This window comes from Miscanthus floridulus, chromosome 11 (genome assembly GCF_019320115.1).
Source record: "Miscanthus floridulus cultivar M001 chromosome 11, ASM1932011v1, whole genome shotgun sequence".
NCBI classification, from domain to species: Eukaryota; Viridiplantae; Streptophyta; class Magnoliopsida; order Poales; family Poaceae; genus Miscanthus; species Miscanthus floridulus.
The window spans coordinates 56,764,174-56,783,697 of record NC_089590.1 but is presented as its reverse complement, the minus strand read 5'-3'; the positions used below and the strand labels follow the sequence as shown (position 1 = coordinate 56,783,697).

At 42.0% G+C, this 19,524-nt stretch overlaps 2 protein-coding genes across 3 annotated transcripts; one reads left to right on the top strand and one right to left on the bottom strand.

Annotated features, from left to right (window-relative positions):
* Positions 1-679: 679 nt before the first annotated feature.
* LOC136493159 (uncharacterized) lies at positions 680-9,730 on the bottom strand. 2 transcript variants are annotated; one of them, XM_066489209.1, is made up of 22 exons: positions 9,607-9,730; positions 9,386-9,524; positions 8,984-9,070; positions 8,494-8,562; positions 7,855-7,987; positions 7,725-7,771; positions 7,265-7,351; positions 6,295-6,356; positions 5,864-5,906; positions 5,674-5,754; positions 5,086-5,193; positions 4,801-4,906; positions 4,045-4,108; positions 3,424-3,466; positions 2,932-3,156; positions 2,702-2,863; positions 2,422-2,547; positions 1,695-1,841; positions 1,412-1,498; positions 1,249-1,317; positions 1,031-1,156; positions 680-982 (listed from the first exon to the last, which is right to left on the bottom strand). In XM_066489209.1, exons 2-21 carry the CDS (start codon positions 9,515-9,517, stop codon positions 1,052-1,054), a joined length of 1,983 nt encoding a protein of 660 aa, XP_066345306.1. In that variant the 5' UTR covers positions 9,518-9,524; positions 9,607-9,730; the 3' UTR covers positions 680-982; positions 1,031-1,051. The 2 variants fall into 2 exon arrangements, with proteins under 2 accessions (XP_066345306.1, XP_066345305.1); XM_066489208.1 differs by having other exon boundaries at positions 680-1,156.
* Positions 9,731-12,589: 2,859 nt separating this feature from the next.
* LOC136493367 (very-long-chain 3-oxoacyl-CoA reductase 1-like) lies at positions 12,590-17,447 on the top strand. The gene is made up of 3 exons (XM_066489443.1): positions 12,590-13,336; positions 15,032-15,101; positions 16,885-17,447. The coding sequence occupies exons 1-3, from the start codon at positions 12,681-12,683 to the stop codon at positions 17,140-17,142; spliced, it is 984 nt and encodes a 327-aa protein (XP_066345540.1). The 5' UTR covers positions 12,590-12,680; the 3' UTR covers positions 17,143-17,447.
* Positions 17,448-19,524: the final 2,077 nt, after the last annotated feature.

Below are 19,524 nucleotides of genomic sequence, written 5' to 3'. Positions count from 1 at the left end.
GCCCATACGTATCCGCCACGGACGCTCTCCTAGACGCCCTGCTGCATGATTTGGCTTCTAGTAATTTTAACATATCTTATTATTTTTAAAAATATATATATATATATAACGTATCCGCATATCAGTTTTTTTTTTTTTTTGAAAAATGACGTATCCACGTATCCATACCCGTCTAATGCCGATACATGTATCCCTATCCGTGCTGCATCCCAGTGTGATCTGGGCCGCCGGGACAACCATTAAATTGTGGAGTAAATTGTGGGCAGGTGGTGCGGTTTCGGTTGGTGAATGTCGATGCATTGAAAAACTGTGGGCAGGTGGTGCGGTTTCGGTTGTTGAATGTCGATGCATTGAAAAAACTTGGTTGTGGAAATATCACAAATGGCACGCAGAGCACACAGAAATCTTTTGCTTTCTCAACGTTCCACGGATGGAAGAAACAAGATTGTCAAAATCTTACAGATGGGAGGCACACAGAAACCTTTTGCTTTCTCGAAGTTGGATATGTCAAAATCTCACGGAGGGCTGGCGGAACACACAGAAATCTTTTGCTTTCTCGAACACAGATTCAACAATATATTTTGCAAGCACATGTAATTCTTGCTTTCTCGAACACAGATTCAACAATAATATTTTGCAAGCACATGTACTTCGTGCAAGCAATGGTTCAGTTGAACGGTGGGAGAACAGACGGTCCAGATTGCACACGAATTCAAATTTCAACGTAAGTATACATACTTTTAAGAAACAAATGTAATTTTTTGTCTACTTGGGTTCAGAAAGAAAATAGAAGTACCCTCAAAGGAACTTGAGCATTTGGAACAATCGTTTAGACCTGTCTTACACTTAAACACTCGTTCAGAGCAAAAACTATCTTCCTGCGCTCTTCTGCTTGGGCTTCTAGATGTCCCTCTTCACCTCTTGCTCTTGGAAGTTGGAACTAGCTGACGCACTGGCCTCTTCCTGCAACGCTCGTTTAAAGCTGGCTTCCGCTGACGCACTGGCCTCTTCCTGCAACGCTCGTTTAAACAACACTCGTTCAGAACCAAAACTACCTTCCTGCGCTCTTCTGCTTGAGTTTCTTGGTGTCCCTCTTGGAAGTAGTTGACGCACTGGCCTCTTCCTCAGCCTTCTGCTCAGCCTCCAGCACAGCCAGCTGAACATAATGCACAAGTGAGCCAATATACTACAGCTCCGAATATTCTTTGCTTCATACCAGAGAAAATAGCACAAGCACAACACAGTTACCTCGTCAAGTATCGGCTTCAGTTCTTTGTATCGAGTTTCGGCGAGATCAAAACCATCTTTGCGGAGCTCCTGCCATTGGATGTACAGGATTACATTCAACACATTTTCTTAAGGATGATATAGTAGCTGACTAATGATGGAAATTCAAGAAACGGAAACTAACCTTTCCAGTGTGTTGAGTGTGCTCATAGGCAGCCATTTGCCAGTACATATTTGTCCTCTTGTAGAAATCTCTCAATGATTCTCCAGGCTTTCAGAATAAATAAACAAAAGGAAATATAAGTAAAACAATAGTTTGGTTTTGTTAACTGCAAGTAACGAATGGTTGGCCATGATTTCTTCGAGAACAAACATATGATGATATGAAGGACAAGAGCCAGCTAATGAAAAGGAAAGCAATAAATCTAAAAGTGACAGAAAATAAACGAAACTAAGTACAACATTACCACTGGAGTCCTTTGAGAATCAGAAAGGCCAAGGATGACCCTGATTTGTTCTATCCGAGCACGCTTCTCTTTTCTACGCATGGTCTTACTTTCACCCTTCAGCAGAGACACAGCACTAGACACGTTCTTCGCAGCATCTTCATCAGACTACACAGGCATGTGAGGATCACAGATAAATAACCATATGCTAACTGTAGTCACTAATGGAAAAGGACACACCTAAGGAATGTCCAAGTATCAAGTGAGGCTAACTCATAAGTCAACTAGGACAGGAGCATTCCTAACCACAAATATTTCTGCTACCAACAGCCACCTCCTTTTATCTAATTTTTAGAAGCCACTGTTAGTTTTGACATATGGAAAAAATGCATGAATGCAACACTTTTAAGTACAGTTAGATACTGTAGATGAATTGGTCTTTAGCAGTTTAGCTACGCAATCTTAGCAAGACAGACACCTAAACTCAATCTAATACAGCGGGTCGGAAAGTACCAGATGTTTTGGTTTCAAACAAAATTGCCGGAACATGGAAAGTAAGATCCCTTTGCATTCAAATAATATTCTGACAAAATATGTTCTATAAGATGTTAAATCTAAGACCTGACTGATTAATAATAATTTGTAACCCAGATTACCACAGCAAGATTTTGTCCAGTACAACTTAATCCAGGATCGAATTAGGATCCACAGAAGCAGGGTACGAGAACTCTGAAGTACTACTACATACCTCTTCTTCATCTTCATCTGTCTGGCTAGCATCCCCCTCTTCATTTTCATCATCATCAGCCTCATCATCATCATCATCATCATCATCCTCTTCCTCAGAAATTTCTAACCATTCAGATTCTGAGGCCTGAATAAAAAGGATAGTAATGATGACTTTCCCACAAACAGTAATGGTTGTAATATGACTAGAAGTTAATTTGTTTGTCTGGTATTTCGATTGCAATATATAATAATGTTAGTTAACACTAAAATGGCAAAAAGAGATCCAGTTTGTCACTGACCGATATGATACACTTCCACTCATCAAGTTTGCTAAGGTTAAGTGAATATAGATCATCAAGAGTAATTTCTCTATCTTTCACTTCCATCATTCCTCCATACAAGTAGAGCATATCTTTCCCTACGGCCATGCATGCATTGATACGACCACTGGGCTTCACCGCCTGTCCGTACCAAAAGTCAATGAGCAACAGAAGTGTCACTGAAATGCAAATGCAAAGCTCGAAATAACCTCCAACGATGCTTCTTGTGCTGTTGAATCAGAGAGAACATCAATACTTCTGCTTGAGCTATCTTTAGTGATATTCAGATTCTTGATCAACTGATTTGAAACTCCATTGACTTCAGGTTGTCCTTCAATAGCTTGTTCTAAGTCCTCCATGACCTCATCACCCTCATTATCAATAACATTGGCTTCTACATCATTCGTTGATTCTTTTCTTTTGATATTCCTTGCCTGTGCATGGAAACCAGCATTAAATATGCACATTTTCGACAGCAATAAACTTAGCACTTGCTTTAAGCAAAGAACCATGGGTTTTAGGATATTTTAAGTTCAAAATATAAAACATATGCACATTTTCAACAGCTAGACCCTGTACAGTAAACTTAGTCTTGCTTTTTCAAATACCAGAATATATTTCTGTAAAATACTTGATGCAATGAATTTCTATCTACATCTTTAGATTCACCAACCATGACTAATGGGATGGCTAGGAATCACCTTGGTTTTAGCAGGCTTGTCTTTCCTGAGCTCTAGCGGATACCTGAGATATTCAAGGGGAACAATTGATTCAGCAAACAAACAGAATACACAAACTAAACAAGGAAGCATAACCTTTCAGGTCTAGCCTCCAATCACATTTAAATTGTGGACCAGAGAAAAGTAATCAGTGCCAACTGAATCAAATGTCGCCATTATATAATCCCACCAGAGAGTAAAGCATGTGCCTTGGAGCAAGGGATTCCAGTATTTTACATATTTCCAAAATAGCTAAGTTATCGAGAGAACTACAAGAAGATTACAAGGGATGTTCAACCCAAGGTGCTGAATGAATAAAAAATATACAAATCAGTTGTAAAGGATTACTATTTTCAAATAGAACTATAACAGTTCGTTGTTTTGATTTAACAATGCTCCGAGTTGATCAAAATGTCCAGCCATATATTAGTGTTGGTATGAGCTAAAAAGTAGTAGTAGTACTGTAGTGGTCATATACAACCATAGAAGGAATAGCCTAAAAAAACAGCAACAAAAAGTTGGTACATAACTATATTAACTATATTTACTTTAACGAAAATCAAATTGCACAAAGCTGCATTAAAGATGCTAAGAGGATCGCACCAACGGTGGTTATCCAATTGGAAACCATACAGCTCATTCATGAACATGCTCATAATGACGTCACCTACAAACCAAGACAGGAGAATGGTAAGCATAGTTTGAAAAGATATATGGTAGCAATTGACTACAAAATAAAAATATGGAGCTACTTCTCATTTTTCTAAGCCAGTTTTTCCTAGCATGATGAGCATGAGTTAAATAACTTAACTTGTTATTGCACGGTGTACCTCTACAGAACATTACAGTTCAACGGCAATCAACTCAATTTGATATCAACATTCTCAATGTAAGTATCATAGTTGCTATTATCTAGTATCTACTTCTGTTTGCAACAGGAAACACCGATATGGGGGAAAGCAAACCATTAAATTATTTAATTACCTATCAAGCTAACATAAAAATAACATAGTCCAAGAATTAAAGCATATCATAAATTCAGTTATTGCCTAAACATTCAGAGCACTGTGTTGATCTGCTCATCATGCTTTGGTTTTTGTCTAATTTTTCAGTCTTTGATCCGACACATATCATGAAATTGGGTGGCTTTTGTCAGTTTTTTTTTTCTTTTTGTCCTTTAGACCATTAGATCTTAAACCATGAACTAGAAATATTCAGGTGAACAACAGAACACCCGAATTACCAAAATAGATGAACTTTTAATCATTTAATGACCAAATAGGAAAACAGAATAAACATGCATTTCCAATATATAGCTAAGCATGTAGCACAGGTGCAGAGAGCTTGGTTATGAGTAACCTTCAACTTCCATATCTACCACACCACCAAAAAGAATAGCCCTTTTCTTGTGCACACACATTGAAAAGCCAGCTCTGGGACCAGGCGGCATCCCAGCCTTCTTAACCTATTAACAATTCAAATTAACGAAGTAAATATATAAAAAAAAACACTTGATGGGGATCTGTAGCTTTTGAAGCAAAACTCAAGATATTGTCAATATAAAATTCCTGGACTTAAGTACATGGAAAGATAAAAATCAACAGATATAACATTTAATATGATTATATAAATATAAGTGTCGACCTTATTCCACTCCCAAGTACGAGGATCAAGAGACCACATATCTGCATGAACTGTTCCTTTTTCTTTGTCAGAAGAAACTTCTTTAAAATATCCACCATATAGATATATCTGCAAAAAAAAAAAGAACATAAAGACATTTGCAAATAAAACTAGTAAGAAAACAAGGCATAACCAATAGTTCTTGGCATCTAATGTGCCATAAGACCATAATTTGTCACATAGCTAATTTGATATTAACCAATCACCATAAAAGGTGTTATGACTTGTTGAGTCATTAAAAAACTTATCATTTGATTGAACAAAGATGTGCACATGATTGTGTCATCATTTGATTGAACAAAGATGTGCACATGATTGTGTAATCCTAACAAAGATGTGCACATGACTGTGTCAGCATGACATATTGACATAACATGTGCTAGTACAGATGATTCAAAAGGGAACCAATTCTCACATAAGAAGTTCAATGTCCCAACAATAAGAGCTCTCGCAAAAACTTGTGGCACATAAACAGTTGAAAAGTTTAGGTAGTGTTAAAAAATATCATGCACCGTCCGTAAATATCTAAGACAGAAAATACATGCTTGCCTGATCTTGGTAAACAGCAAGCTGAAAGCCACTCCTTGGACTTGGCCACAGGCACCCAGGTCGAGGCTTGATTTCCTCCCACTAAAATATCAAAGTGCTCAATAAGAACATTCAAATTGAGGGCTCATGTGTTACTAAGAGAGATTATGCAGTTATCAGTACTAAATGAAGATAAACAATGTTTACTCACCTTGAAATGGTCCAAATCAAAAACATGCAGATCATTGTAGTACCTGTGGAAGGATATATTCAGAAGATATTCTATGCTATCAGTTTATTTTCTGTCACTTTGTGGATTATCAACTGTAAGAATCCATAAAAAAGGGGCAGACCCAATGCCGGAGGCTCCCACATGAGTGGGGTCTGGAGAAAAGAAAAACCGAGGCAAGCCTTCCCCCCCGCAAAATCTAAGGAGAGGTTGCTTCAAACCCTTGACCTGGTGACTCAGTGAGACAGCTCTCACCACTGCACCAGGCCTGCCCTTCAACTGTAAGAATCCATAACTCATAATTTTCTAGTAACTCCCATTCCCTCTCAAACAAGATCCAAAAATAAATATTAATCAAGCAATCGCATCACCACATCAGAAATGAGAGTTACATAAAAATTAACTCTACTGACCTCACTTCCCTAAGAGTGTCATAAAAGCCACCAAATAGAACAATCTTGTGCTTGTAAAGAACCTGCAAAAAAGATAAACAAAGAATGTCTTAAACTGGCTAGATGGCAATATAAAAGTATAATATGGGATAAACATGGGAAACAAATTAATATACACGTATGTCCTCTTAAAATTGTCAGAATAATATTGAGAAATGGAAACATTTCTCAATGGTGTATATCTACAATACATATCAGTTATGCTAACTCGACCATACTTAAGGAACTCCACAGATTGAATGCAAAGTTTCCTATTTCTCATGGTTATCAAGGAAATAAAGAAAGGCGTGGCGACTGACTACTGCCTTACGCTTAAGCGACTAAAGCGTGAGGCGAGGCGACGCCTTAAGAATTTAAGAAAAACTTAAAATAGCATCTTAGAGCAGTAGATGATGAAGAAGAAACTAAAAGGAAAAAAGAAAAAGAAAGGAGGAGTAGTAAGAAGTGGGCTGCCCCTCTCCCCACCAATGCTATTCTGCCTCCGCTGGTCAGCGCTCTCAGATCGACAGCCGCCGCAGCCATCCCCTTCCAGATCGAGCAATTGGCGAGTGGGAGATGGAAGAAATCAAGCCAGCAGAAGCAAAATTGAGCGGGCCAGCAGCAGAGTCGACGAGGAGATGGCGGAATTGAGGGGTCATCACCGCATCAGCATGCGCATAGAGGCGACCCTGGACCGCTCTAACGCTTAAGCCACACCTTAGTAACCATGTTATTTCTCATATTTAAGTGCCTTAGCTTTTCAAATACATAGTACAAACAGTTAAGAACTACCAAACATAACCTTCAACAAGCAATACAAACTCATGTTCTGTACAATTTCTAGTACTACAGGAAAATTACACTTTGTCCATGCTCAAAATACATTAATGCATAAAAGATTAGGAGAATGGAACTCCACAGTGAATAAATGATTTCGACAAAAGACACTAACCATCCTGTGTCCTGAACGTGCACTTGGACAGCTCTTTGCAAGAATTTGCTCCCATTGATTTGTTTTCAGATCCAACGTCCAAAAGTCCTACGAAAAATTAGTCAAGGAATAAGAAAAGGCACCACCTTTTATGATTGTTGCATCAAGTCAAGTCAAGATATGTAGTGCAGTTTGACATTGATCACTCAATGCTAAGGAATTTTCTACTTCTCGAGTTATAAATGGGAGAAAAAGTTCAAAGATTAGTGTCTACAAGAGAAATTTGAATTAAAATAATGTAACTTTCTCGAAAAAATATAATCATGTATACAAATGAGTGCCTACTCCTATCTAGGTTCAAAATTGAAAATGCAAGTCAAATATATACATATTTTGCTCCTAACAAAGGTGTATACTTGATGCCAAGAAAACATTCCCAAAACGACAATGAGAAATTAAACTATCATACTTCGTTTTCTACCTTGTAATGATGAAAACGTTCTTGGTTTGGTGAAGTAAATTCCCCACCTAAAATATCAACAAAGGAAAAGGTGTTGATAACATATACAGTACACTGAAACAGCATGTTACCCAGAGTGAAGTTCTATTACCAAACATGTATATATTATTCTTCCAGGCTGCTGTCTGGTGAGCACTTCGTGGAGGTGGACTGTTAGGGCTAGATACCAATTTCCATTCATTTTTCTCTACATCATAGCGATAAAGATCACCATAAACAAAGGTCTGCACAGATAGGATCACAATATTATTCATCAACACAACATAGTACTCCCTTTGTTCCAAATTACATATAGTTCACTTTAGTTTTGTCCAAAGTCAAACTTCTATAATTCTGACCAAGCTTTTAGAAAAATATACTAACATCTATAAATTCAAATAAATGTTCTACCAAAACATATTTCATGGAGAATTCAATGAAACTAATTCCATGTTCTAGATGTTGGTGCATTTTTTGTATGTAAACTTGGTCAAAGTTAAAGAAGTTTGGCTTAGGACAAAGCCACAGTGAACTATAATTTAGGACAGAGGGAGTATATGTCAAGAAAAATATGATAAAAGATCAAAAGATAAAAGCTAAGCAACCCATTACATTAGAATGAGAACTGCAGTATCTGCAAAGTATAAATTATAAATTGAAAGAAAATTTTCAAAATAAACTATGAAAGGGTCATAATAAAACAACTAAGATGTATTAGACATCACTAAATCACAAAAGATGTGGTCCGCACCTTGCTACCATTGTAGAACTCTCCCCCATACAGGATCAATTCTGTCTCTTTCACTGGGTTAACAGTAAGCTGCAAAAGGGAATATAAGTTTTTGACACAAAATCTTACAGACTTACTTTACCAGCTAGAATTTTATATGCAAATGTGTGGGTTAATAATTAGATGGCGAAAAGGTAGTACTATAAACAATTACCCGGTAAAAAGCACTTAATCAAGCGAAGGTCACAAGCTCAACTGAGATTTGGCACAAATGAAAGGTTCAGTTATGTAACCCAAAAGATCACCAGATTTCATCATTAGCTTCACTTTTTATAAAATGCTATTTTGTCCTATAGAAACTCATAGATCTGACTATTTGTGATAAGTCCAGAGATGATAACTTCTAAGAATAAAACAAGACCAGTTGAATTACCGAAGTACCATAAGACAAATAAAGTGCAGAAGTATGCTAATTTAATTCATGGTCATTTGAAGCTTTGCGGTGCCTTACCGAGCAATTGGACCGAGGAGATGGTGCAGGAACATTCTCCTCCACATGAACCTCCTTCTTCTTCGCCTCTTCCTTCTGTATGCTCCTCTGGAGTTAAGAGGCAGAAGTGCATCAAATGGGGAAAATTACAACGGTTGCAACTTGCAAGCTATCAGATGTAAAGCGGCAATGCCACTAAATGCACGGGCAGCGAGCACAGACAGAGCTGACTCCAAGCTAAAAACAACGCGGAAGGGTTTGAAAAGCCGTTAATTCACGCAAGCATCGCATGCGTAGCAGCGTAGATGATTTCAGCCGCCGCCAGCCCAGTGACACGCTGAGCCAAAATGAGCAGCCGCGACTGCACCATGCGTGACCCAACTTGGAGCACATGGAAAGAGGCGGGAAGGAGAGAACACCGACAAGGATGGCTTCGATGTCGTCCTCCTCGTCGACCTTGCGGGCCTCCCGGCGGGCGCGCTTCTCCTCACCCTTGGCCGTCTTCCGCTCCGTCTTCTCCTTCCCCTTCCCAGGCTTCTTCTGCTTCTTCCCCATCCTCTCCCTGCAGAGGTGGGCCCAATAAAGGATATGGGCTCGGGTGCTCAGTTTGCACAGCAGGAAGGGAAGAGAAGGGGCAGGCATACCTCGTGGGTGCTCGTCGCCGGAAAGGGACCGACGAAGGCCTGGGCAACTGGGCGTAGGGCGGCGGCGGCGCGAGGTGAACGGGAGAAGAAAAACGGCAGACAGGTGCGAGCGCAGGAGAGCAGTTGTTCTGGGCCTGTTTACGGATAGCTTATCCGCGCGCTACTGGGCCGGTTGGCTTTCTTTTTCTTTTTCAGCAGGTTAACAGACATAACTACGCCGGTGCGTTAGGGAGAGCGGCCCATGAAACTGGTTTCCTTTTTCTTTTTCTTTTTCTTTTCTTTTTTGCCGTGACAATCGGTTCTTCTTTTCTCTGTTTTTCTTTTGCTTTTAACTTTTTTAATCACTTAGTGTACTAGTGTACATTAGATCATCTAATCTATCGGTAATGCTCAGGGGCGGGCCTCCATCCGATCGAACGCCACCTTCCCGAGCCTGCGCGCTACCAGACCAAACAAGGCTGGAATTAACCGGCCCCAAACTCTCCTCCTCTACGTTGTAAATATATATTTCAAGTGTTCTGGATACTTTAGAGATACGTTGCAAGTGTTTATTCAAATGTTTCATCTGTTTCAGACGTATGTTGCAAGTATTTTTGTCTCGATGTTGCATATGTTTCACACATATATTGCAAGAGTTTGTTCGAAATATTTCAGTTTGTTTCAATCTTATGTTGCAATAAGTGTTTTCATATTGCATGTGTTTTATCTGAATGTTGCATATGTTTCACACACATATTGCAATTGAATATTCTAAATGTTTCATCTGCTTCATACGTATGTTGCATTCAAGTGTTTCGTGTTTCAGAGGTACGTTTAAAGAGTCGGGGGCACAGCCCGGGCGCCAGGCGAAGGGGCGCAGCGAGCTGGGGGCCGGCGGATGTGTAGGATCTCTGGTTAGCCTAGAGGGGGTGAATAGGCCTGTTAAAACAAAACTAAACTTTTGTCAAATTCAACCCGCGGCGCTGCCGCTCTGTGCCCGCGGCACTGCCGGATAGGCCAGAACAGCGGCACTGTCGCACCTACAGACAACTTTGTGATGTAATTCAAAATTTGTGAAAGCAAACTTAGATCCAAAAATTTGCTGAGGTCCCTACAGGTGTGTAGAATACAAATCGACAACAAGAAGTGGTAGGAACATCACACACAAGTAGATTGGCCACAAACCCTAGAAAATCACCTCAACAACAATATGAATCACAAGAATGTAAAGTAAGCACACGGTGACACAATGATTTATCCCGTGGTTCAGCTCGCCACTAAGGCTTATCTAAGTCCACGTTATTGAGGTTAGCCACTAAGGCTTAGGGTTTTCCTACCCTTCCTCGTTCTAAAATCAAGAGACTTAACTTTTGAGATGATGGATGAGTTTACTAACTTTAAGAGTTGGTTACAAACCTTTCGGGGCTGCCACACAAGTCGGCAAGCTCCACGGGTGACGCTCTAGCCGGCTAGGAGCCAAGCTCCAAGAGTAACAAACACAACCGCCGGTCGAAACGTGAACCAAGTGCTCTTAGGAGTTTGGGAATAGGTGGATCTGCTCTCTAATCGGGTTTGGCATTTTTTTCTCTCAAGGATTGATGGAGAAATCAATGGAGAAGCTTGGGAGCTCAAGGTCACCAATGGAGAAGAGAGAGAAAGGTATTTTTTAGCTTCTGCATGAACTGAACGGTTAGGGGAAGAAGAGAGATGTTGGAAGGGAATGGGAAAAATATAAATACCCCCTGCCCCCAACGGTCATTTAAGTTACGACAGTGCCGTGGCTCAAGTGCGGCAGTGCCTCTCTCCAGGTGCGGCACTGCCACACCAGGCAAGATAGCAAGGGTAAAGAATGAAGTGTTGGCTGTCTTGGCTGAGTAACTGAGTATATAAGTGTAAGATTGAGCACTTGACAACACATATTAGCTTAAGAATTGTGTCCCCTTTATAGTATGGCTTTTTCTATACTCAAATTCGAAATATAAAAGAATTTGAACCTCCTTTAAATTTGAAGCCGTCAACATTTATAAATGGGGCTCCTCCGTTTCGTATAACATCCTCGATCTTAAATTCCCTACTTGTCATCTCGATAAATCTCATTAGTCCTCTAATTGCGTTGTCATTATCACCAAAACCAACAAATCGGCCTTGATTGCACTTTTAGGATGGGGTGCGCGGCACCTGGGGTCCTGTGGATGGGGCGTGCTCGTCCTCATCCTAGCTCCTGGGTCCCGCCCGCGCAGAGAGAGATGAGGGGGTCAGGGGGAAGGAGCGGCGGGTGCGGGGCGGAGCGAGGCGAACGGGGGCGGGGTACACGTGCGGGGCGAGGCGAGGCGGACGGGGGCGGGGTACGTGTGCGGGGCAGGACGATGCAGATGGGGACGGACGCGCGTGTGCAGCAGCGATACGGTGCAGTGGAAGGCGCGGGATCGCGGGCTGGCGACTAAAGCCGAAGTCGCGCGATGGCGTATTATGATGGGCCGTTCGGTGGGAGTGTGCCCAAGTTACCGTCCGACGAAATCCTATCCCACGAGACATTCGGGCACCCGCAATTCCCCTAATCTATAGGGATAGACCCAGACTACTGCTAGGTTATATTAACCAAACATACAAACACTGCATCCAATGGACCTTTCTCGGCTAGTACATGATACGACACTTCTCTTTCCGCTGCCTATACCCCCGTACACAGTCCTCCTGTAACATGTGGCATGGGCAAACGCAGTTGCTCGCTGCCCTGGCCTCTCAACCTTAATCGTCGTCAATGTTGTTCAATTTGCTCCTCAACTGAAATCCCTCGAGTTTTCAGGCAATTGAGAGAAGGCGTGAAGTAGCCACGTGCGCGTGCGCGTGATGCCGGTGGCACGCCAACAACAAGCATAACCCCACCCGGCAACCGCGCACCACCAACGCCCAGCGACAGCATCAGAGCAGACACCCTCACTCCCGCGCTATATATCTACAGGCCCTACAACCAGGCAACGTGCAACGACGAGCTCACACCGTACCCATCTGCAGCAGCCAGAGCCAGGTCCCGCCGCGACACCACGCTCCCGCGGAGCTGGAAGCACCAGCCAGGCCACCTCGTCGCCATTTCCATGGCCGGACAAGCGGCGTGGAGCGCGCACGCCGCGCAGCCCGCGTGGGCTCTGGCGCTGGCGCCGCTCGCGACGCTGGGGCTCCTGCTGTCCGCGCGCGCCGCGGCCCGCCTGGCGCTGTGGCTGTACGCGGCGTTCCTGCGGCCCGCGAGGCCGCTGCGGCGCCGCTACGGCACGTGGGCCGTCGTCACGGGCGCCACTGACGGCATCGGCCGCGCGCTCGCGTTCCGCCTGGCCGCGGCGGACCTCGGGCTCGTCCTCGTGGGCCGCAGCCCCGAGAAGCTCGCCGCCGTGTCGGCCGAGGTCGCGGCCAGGCACCCCGGCGCCCAGGTCCGCACCTTCGTGCTCGACTTCGCCGGCGACGGCCTCGCCGCGAAGGTGGGCGCGCTCGGGGAGTTCCTCGCGGAGCTCGACGTCGGCGTGCTCGTGAACAACGCCGGCGCGTGCTACCCGTACGCGCGCTACTTCCACGAGGTGGACGAGGCGCTCGTGCGGAACCTGGTACGGCTCAACGTCGACGCCGTCACACGGGTGACGCATGCCGTGCTCCCCGGCATGGCGCGACGCGGGCGCGGCGCGGTGGTGAACATCGGCTCCGGAGCCTCCGCCATTCTGCCGTCCGACCCGCTCTACGCAGTCTACGCCGCCACCAAGGCGTGAGTGCCTCTGCCGTTATGCCTTTCAACTCTTCAGTTCTTCAGTAGTTGTTTGAAATTTCGAGTCGTATCTTTGCACCTTCACATAGTTAATTCTTCAGGAGAAATGTAGAGTTCTTTTCTCGGAAAGGAGAAATCTAGAGGTTGAACTCGCTTTGTGAACACAGATGACGCAAAAAGTTCACTTCGAACATGCATGGTTAATCACGGACAAGGTAATAGGAAAAGGAGAAGAAAAAAAAATGTTACAATTAATGACTAGAAATGCACAATGCAAGTCTACAAAATCGTATAGTTGATCAATTCTAGCCACTCAAAGTGGTAAAACTATTAGTAAGTTTCAGCTTTTGTAATATATCGGTTTTGAAATAAACTACGGAGTGACACAAATAGATGCATGAAACCAATAGGAGCTTTTAGGTGATATTTGCTGATAAATGTTCAGTAATTTACATCAGTTATTACATCGTACTCCGTAGTTTGCTGTGTGTTTACTGATGTTTACGTTCTACCCTCTTTTTTTAAAAAAAAAGCAGGAGCACTGCTCCTAACTAGAATGAAACGTTTGCACAGTAAACATGCCTTGCCGTCTTGCCGATGCATCTTTGTACCTTCGTCGTCATTTAATGGGACTGTGGGCAAAATGCATGCCACTAGAAAGTACAATTTCGGGTTGATCACATGGAAGCACTAAGTTTTTTTATTCATGCGATTTCAAATTTGTTTAACTGTTAGTCAATTTTTTGAGACAGCTAGTCAACACAACGTAAACAATCAAAATTCATTCGTTGCAAGTTGCAACGGGGTACTCGGATATTTTAACCTTTGTAGTCGTGCATTGTTATTCTTCCGTGGAAATTTGCCACACCTGGAAACACCGACCGCCCTACCACTGGCTATCCCTCTTTATGTTTTTGATAAATTAATCTAAAAGGTGTTCATTTAAGTTTGTTTCTTTAGCATTGTCTCTAGGAAACATCTCCAAGAGACTCTCTGTATATATAATTTTTTATTTTAAAATTTAGAAAACAAATTAAAAAGTCAATCTCATAGACTCTAAGGCCCTGTTTGTATCTCTTGGACTAACAACTAGTTAGCTAAACTTAGTCCTCGAGGATCCAAACAGGAGGACTAATGGGTCGGCTAAAGTTTAGTCGAAGCTCCCAACTAGTTATTAGTTCACTAGTCTAACCCAACTATCATGGGTTAACAACTAGTTTTAGTCTATAAAACCGAACAATTAGTTCAAGATCCAAACAGATTTGGACTAACAACTAGTTAACTAATTTTTAGTTACCTATTTTTTAGCCATGGCTAATAAGACCATCCAAACATGACCTAAAGTCTAAGCTATTCTCCATATCTTTAGCTCTCCAAAATTACCCACCTCGCTCTCGCTTATGGATAGGCTACATCACCCTCTAAATTCAATACAAGATAGTTTTCTCATAAATTTTTTATATAAGAAAAATTATGATAAATCATTGAAGCATAGAGAACAAAACTTAGAGAGTTCGTTGGAGACACAAGAGCTATAGAGAGAATATTTATGTGATGGCTCTCCAAATAGTTTATATATGTGTGTTGCTTCATGCGCGAATATGAGGCGATTTTTTTTCATGTTTTTAAACAGTTGTGATTTACTACTTATTATTAACATTGAACAAATGTTTTGTGACTATTTTGATTTACCAGCTATATCGACCAATTTTCAAGATGCCTCTATGTCGAGTACAGGAGCAAAGGCATTGACGTGCAATGCCAGGTATTAACTATTCTTTTTTATTGTGAAAAACATTTCTCCTAATTAACTGTATTTAGTAGTAGGGAAGCCTCCTGTATAACAGTATAAGAATAAAAACATGATTTTCTCATGCTGTCCTGAGTGAGACTCGTGCCGGAGTGCGATGGGTCCGGGTATGAACATCACTTACAGTCTTACACGATGTCATGCAGCGCATGTTTCAGCTGATGGTTCCAACTTCCAACCGTTGTTGATATGCATGTTTTGTTGGAGATTAAACCCTTTATTTCTTACAACTCCTCGAAAACCTTTCAACTGCACCAAAGAGAGAGAGTCGTCATGCGTCACACATGAAAACAATGGAAGAATGGCGCAGGAACGCGTGAAACTATGGGACTAGCCAGGTTGTCATGAGTTTTATTATTTTTCTTTTAAAAAGCCAACAGATAAGAAATCACTTGGGTGTATATTAACAGGGAAAGGAGACTTACAACAACAATATATAACAAATAAAAAATTAAGACACCCACATGAAAGAAGCAACATGAAGACAACAGCGCAACAAAATTTACCGACGTATCCACCCAAACACATCGATAGCAACACGCTGACCCACATGCCACAAGGGTAAGCTCAGGGGAGAGGGGTGTTCGGTGGTGATGTATTCAAGAAGGAAAATGTTATCCACAAGTGCCGCTAACTCCAAATGAAGAATCACACATAAGTTTTTCAACTGAATCCCACCTACCCACCCACCCACACATAAGTGGAGGAGAGTGACCTCGTGCTAAAGCCTCCAACGACAAGGTACATGGAGCCAAATATGTCAGCATTACCAACCTCAATAAAAAGTAGAGTCTTTGCCCAAACACCACCATCTCCCTCAAAAACACTCGCACCCCCGCCATGTCGTTGGCACACCAAACATGTCATTGTACAATGAGACAAGTCATCAAAGAAATGATTGTAACAAACTGTTGCCAATAGGAGGAAGTTGTTGTGTGAACCAGGCCACAGACTTGCATGACCTGACGCCACAACAACGAACCATAGGGTTCACCACCCTCCGATAGGACACCAACCACATCGTGTTGCCAAACCTTGATGTCGCACCAAGCGAATAGCGTCGCCATTGCCACAAACACATGGCCATTCAAACGAGCCTGCGTTAATGCCATAAGCACTCATTTATGGGCAACCTAGCAATAGGTGTCCATATGCTAGTTGTCACTATCACAACAAACTAGCCACAGATATGCACATTTAGTCATTGTCGCTCCAGTGTGCATGGATGAAAGCCACAAAAATCCTCGCACCCGCTGAACCATCTTCCATACTCATTGACACTGCCACCGCTTAGCCCCACTAGGACAAAATGGTGCTATTGCCACAACGAACTGGACATTACCATGCGAGAGCGGCTCTGGCTAGTTGTTGTTGTCGTCGTACCAACCAACTTCCAAAGCTAATCGGCGTCGCACTAGTATCCAATGTTCGTAAGTAGACCAGCCTTTGCCGACTACCACAGCATGCCCAACCTATCACTTCATACTCACCTCTATTGTCAGTCACCATTGTCATCGATTTTCCATCTCCGCAAGCACACTGCCACGCAATGCCCCTACCATGACATTAATGGCTCAGGCAGCCAGTGCCTGCCCAACTAGCTAGAGGGTTACATGACTTCTACAACACAAAGTCAATTCAAGTCTTTTGAACTTTGTTGTCATGCATAAGTAACTACTGAGCACGTCTTGATCTAATGTTCTATGATATGCATGTTACATACATATACAATGTGCAGGTACCAATGTTAGTGGCCACGAAGATGGCATCCATCAAGACTTCCTCCTTCTTCGTGCCATCCCCTGATACATATGCCCATGCGGCTGTTCGCTACATCGGGTACGAACCGCGGTGCACGCCATACTGGCCACACACACTACTATGGCTCCTCTTCTCCCTTGTGCCTGACCCCGTCACTGACAAGGTGATCCTCAACGTAACACTGGATGTTCGCACCAAGGGTCGGTACAAAGACTCAAAGCGGAAGACACATTAGCAACAATGAGTGCCTCAAGATTAGTCATAACAGTTATATAGCATGTCCATGGTAGAGTAACGACGACCTCATTATTGGTCACATAGTTAGCAATGCAAGTCTTGGAATTGATGCCTTATTAATCCTATATAACGAGGGGTTTCTTCCATATATATTTACATTATATTGTGTTTGTGCAAGAATGTTATTCCATCTTATGTCGTAGAATAAATAATCTAAGTATGGACCATATGGTAATTTTCCAACTTGTATTCAACTTGGTAGATCATCAAAGTGTATCTGCAAGACTATTGGCATGAGTAAACATGAACATTTCACATCACATCTCTATTTTTTCCAATCTAATCATGCTTCTGTACATGTAACACAATATCCTTTATCTCCTGACCTATCATATTTCTCAATAGTAGCCTAGATTTTTCCACTATATAAACAACTTCTTACCCATCTACCCTCCAGCAGCAACTCAAGTGTGTAAAGTAATCCAAAGCCAACATCGCCACCGCTAAAATACCTCTTGCTTCATTGCAATGCTAAGGGAAAAGCATGGCCAACTAAAAGCTCATCTCCCCGCCTTAGCTAGTGGGTTTTGGTGATTAAATAACAAAACAGTTAAAGGAAGTTCCCGTAGTATTGGATCATGTGGCATTTCCAAAGTTTTGGATATGTCATTGTGGATGATCGGAGGTGATGGTCTGATGGTGGTAATTTGGGTCACTAAGTTTCAACATATTAGACTAGACAATCATCAGGGACATGGACTAAAGATGAAAACAGAGATGTAATTTTTCTCTAGATTTAATAGAATCTCTTTCCTTTTTCTTAAAAAAGTTAAGTATGTCTCTAGTCTAACATAAAACACTCCTGTTGTACTATAAATTAGTACTTCAAAGACAAGTAGAGGATATTTATTTTAAGAGGCCGATTGTAAGGCAACGGAGACTCCACACGTTGAAAAGCTGTTTGGAAGTAAACCTAAGAAATTTGTTTGATCTATTTCTCATTTCAGGTGTTCATTTTTAAATGTTTGGGGTTCGACGAGGGGTCCATCTAAATGATCTGTTCAGCCCGTTTTTCATTAAGCGGTAAATGATCTAAACTAAAACTGAATTTTCAAATTGCAGCTAAAATTCTGAAAGGTGCCCCAAGAAATACTCCTTTGTTGATAAAAAAACGCATTTGCATGCCCTAAAACGCACCATAAGACTATCTCCAACAACAACACCCAAAATACAGACCCATTCAACGTTTGAGTAGCGCTACAGTTAAAGGGTTCAATATCTATTCGACATCCTCTCCAACAACAGGACACAAAAGAGAATCCTTTCTGCAAATGCGTTTTCAGGAAAGAGGATACTCATATTTGGCTTGTGCCTCTTAGACAACTCAAAATGGGTCTCCCGTATAAGTAGGAGGCTGATTTTAGGTCTCCTTCTACTCATTTTAGGTTTGGATGACCATATGCGTCACGAGACAGTCTAAGACCCTCGCCCCCGTCACCATCAAGTCCTTCCAGGTCCTGTTTCGTAGCTCTGATCGGTGTTCGTTTTTAGTGAAGTTTTGTGATTGCAGTCTGCCCATGAAGATCGCATAGACACATTTCAGTTTGGCGGTAGAGTTAGTTATATTTCGGTGTCAAGTAATTGTTTCTAAGGTTTTGTCGATTGCTTCCGTGGGTGATAAGGTGATTTTAGTCGGTGGGGCCGTGGGGGTTGCATGCTGCAGACTTGCAGAGGATTCTTGATGGACTTGAATTAGTTGTCATGCCTAGAGGCCCTATGAGGCTGCGAATGTGATTTTCTCCATAAACATCAATAGTGATGTAGCTTTAAGTAATGGATGGCTGGTTCTTGCATGTAATCTGCCATCTGCTATGTTGTATTTTGACCTTCATTAATGTAAATGTAAATATTGAAATGCAAGAGATAGGAGCATCTTTTAGTACAATTCAGTGTGATTACTATCTACTATCTACTGCACCACATGTGTGCAAGCTTTTTGTTTCATCTGTACATAATGTACTGCATGCTAAGTCAGTCAGTGTAACTTTGGAAGTCTGTAACTAAGTTAAAATGACTTATGATCTTATTGCAGTTTCCAGAGTTTCATAGTCTGGCTTAGCCGTGCATGCAAATTTTGGAAGGTCATGTTTGGATGGACATGATTCTTAAGATATGTGTAAAATTATTATGTAAATCAAAGGCATGAGGTCGAAGTCACTTATTGATATTTGAGGGAATAACTAGGAATTTAGCATTTCTAGCTAATCGTACCAAAACCTTTCAAAAGGGTATTGTTAGCTTATATAAGTGTTTGTTATTCACCAGGTCCGCCGGAAGGGCGTACTGTATCACCTCTGTGATTCTGTGACAGTGATGAGTG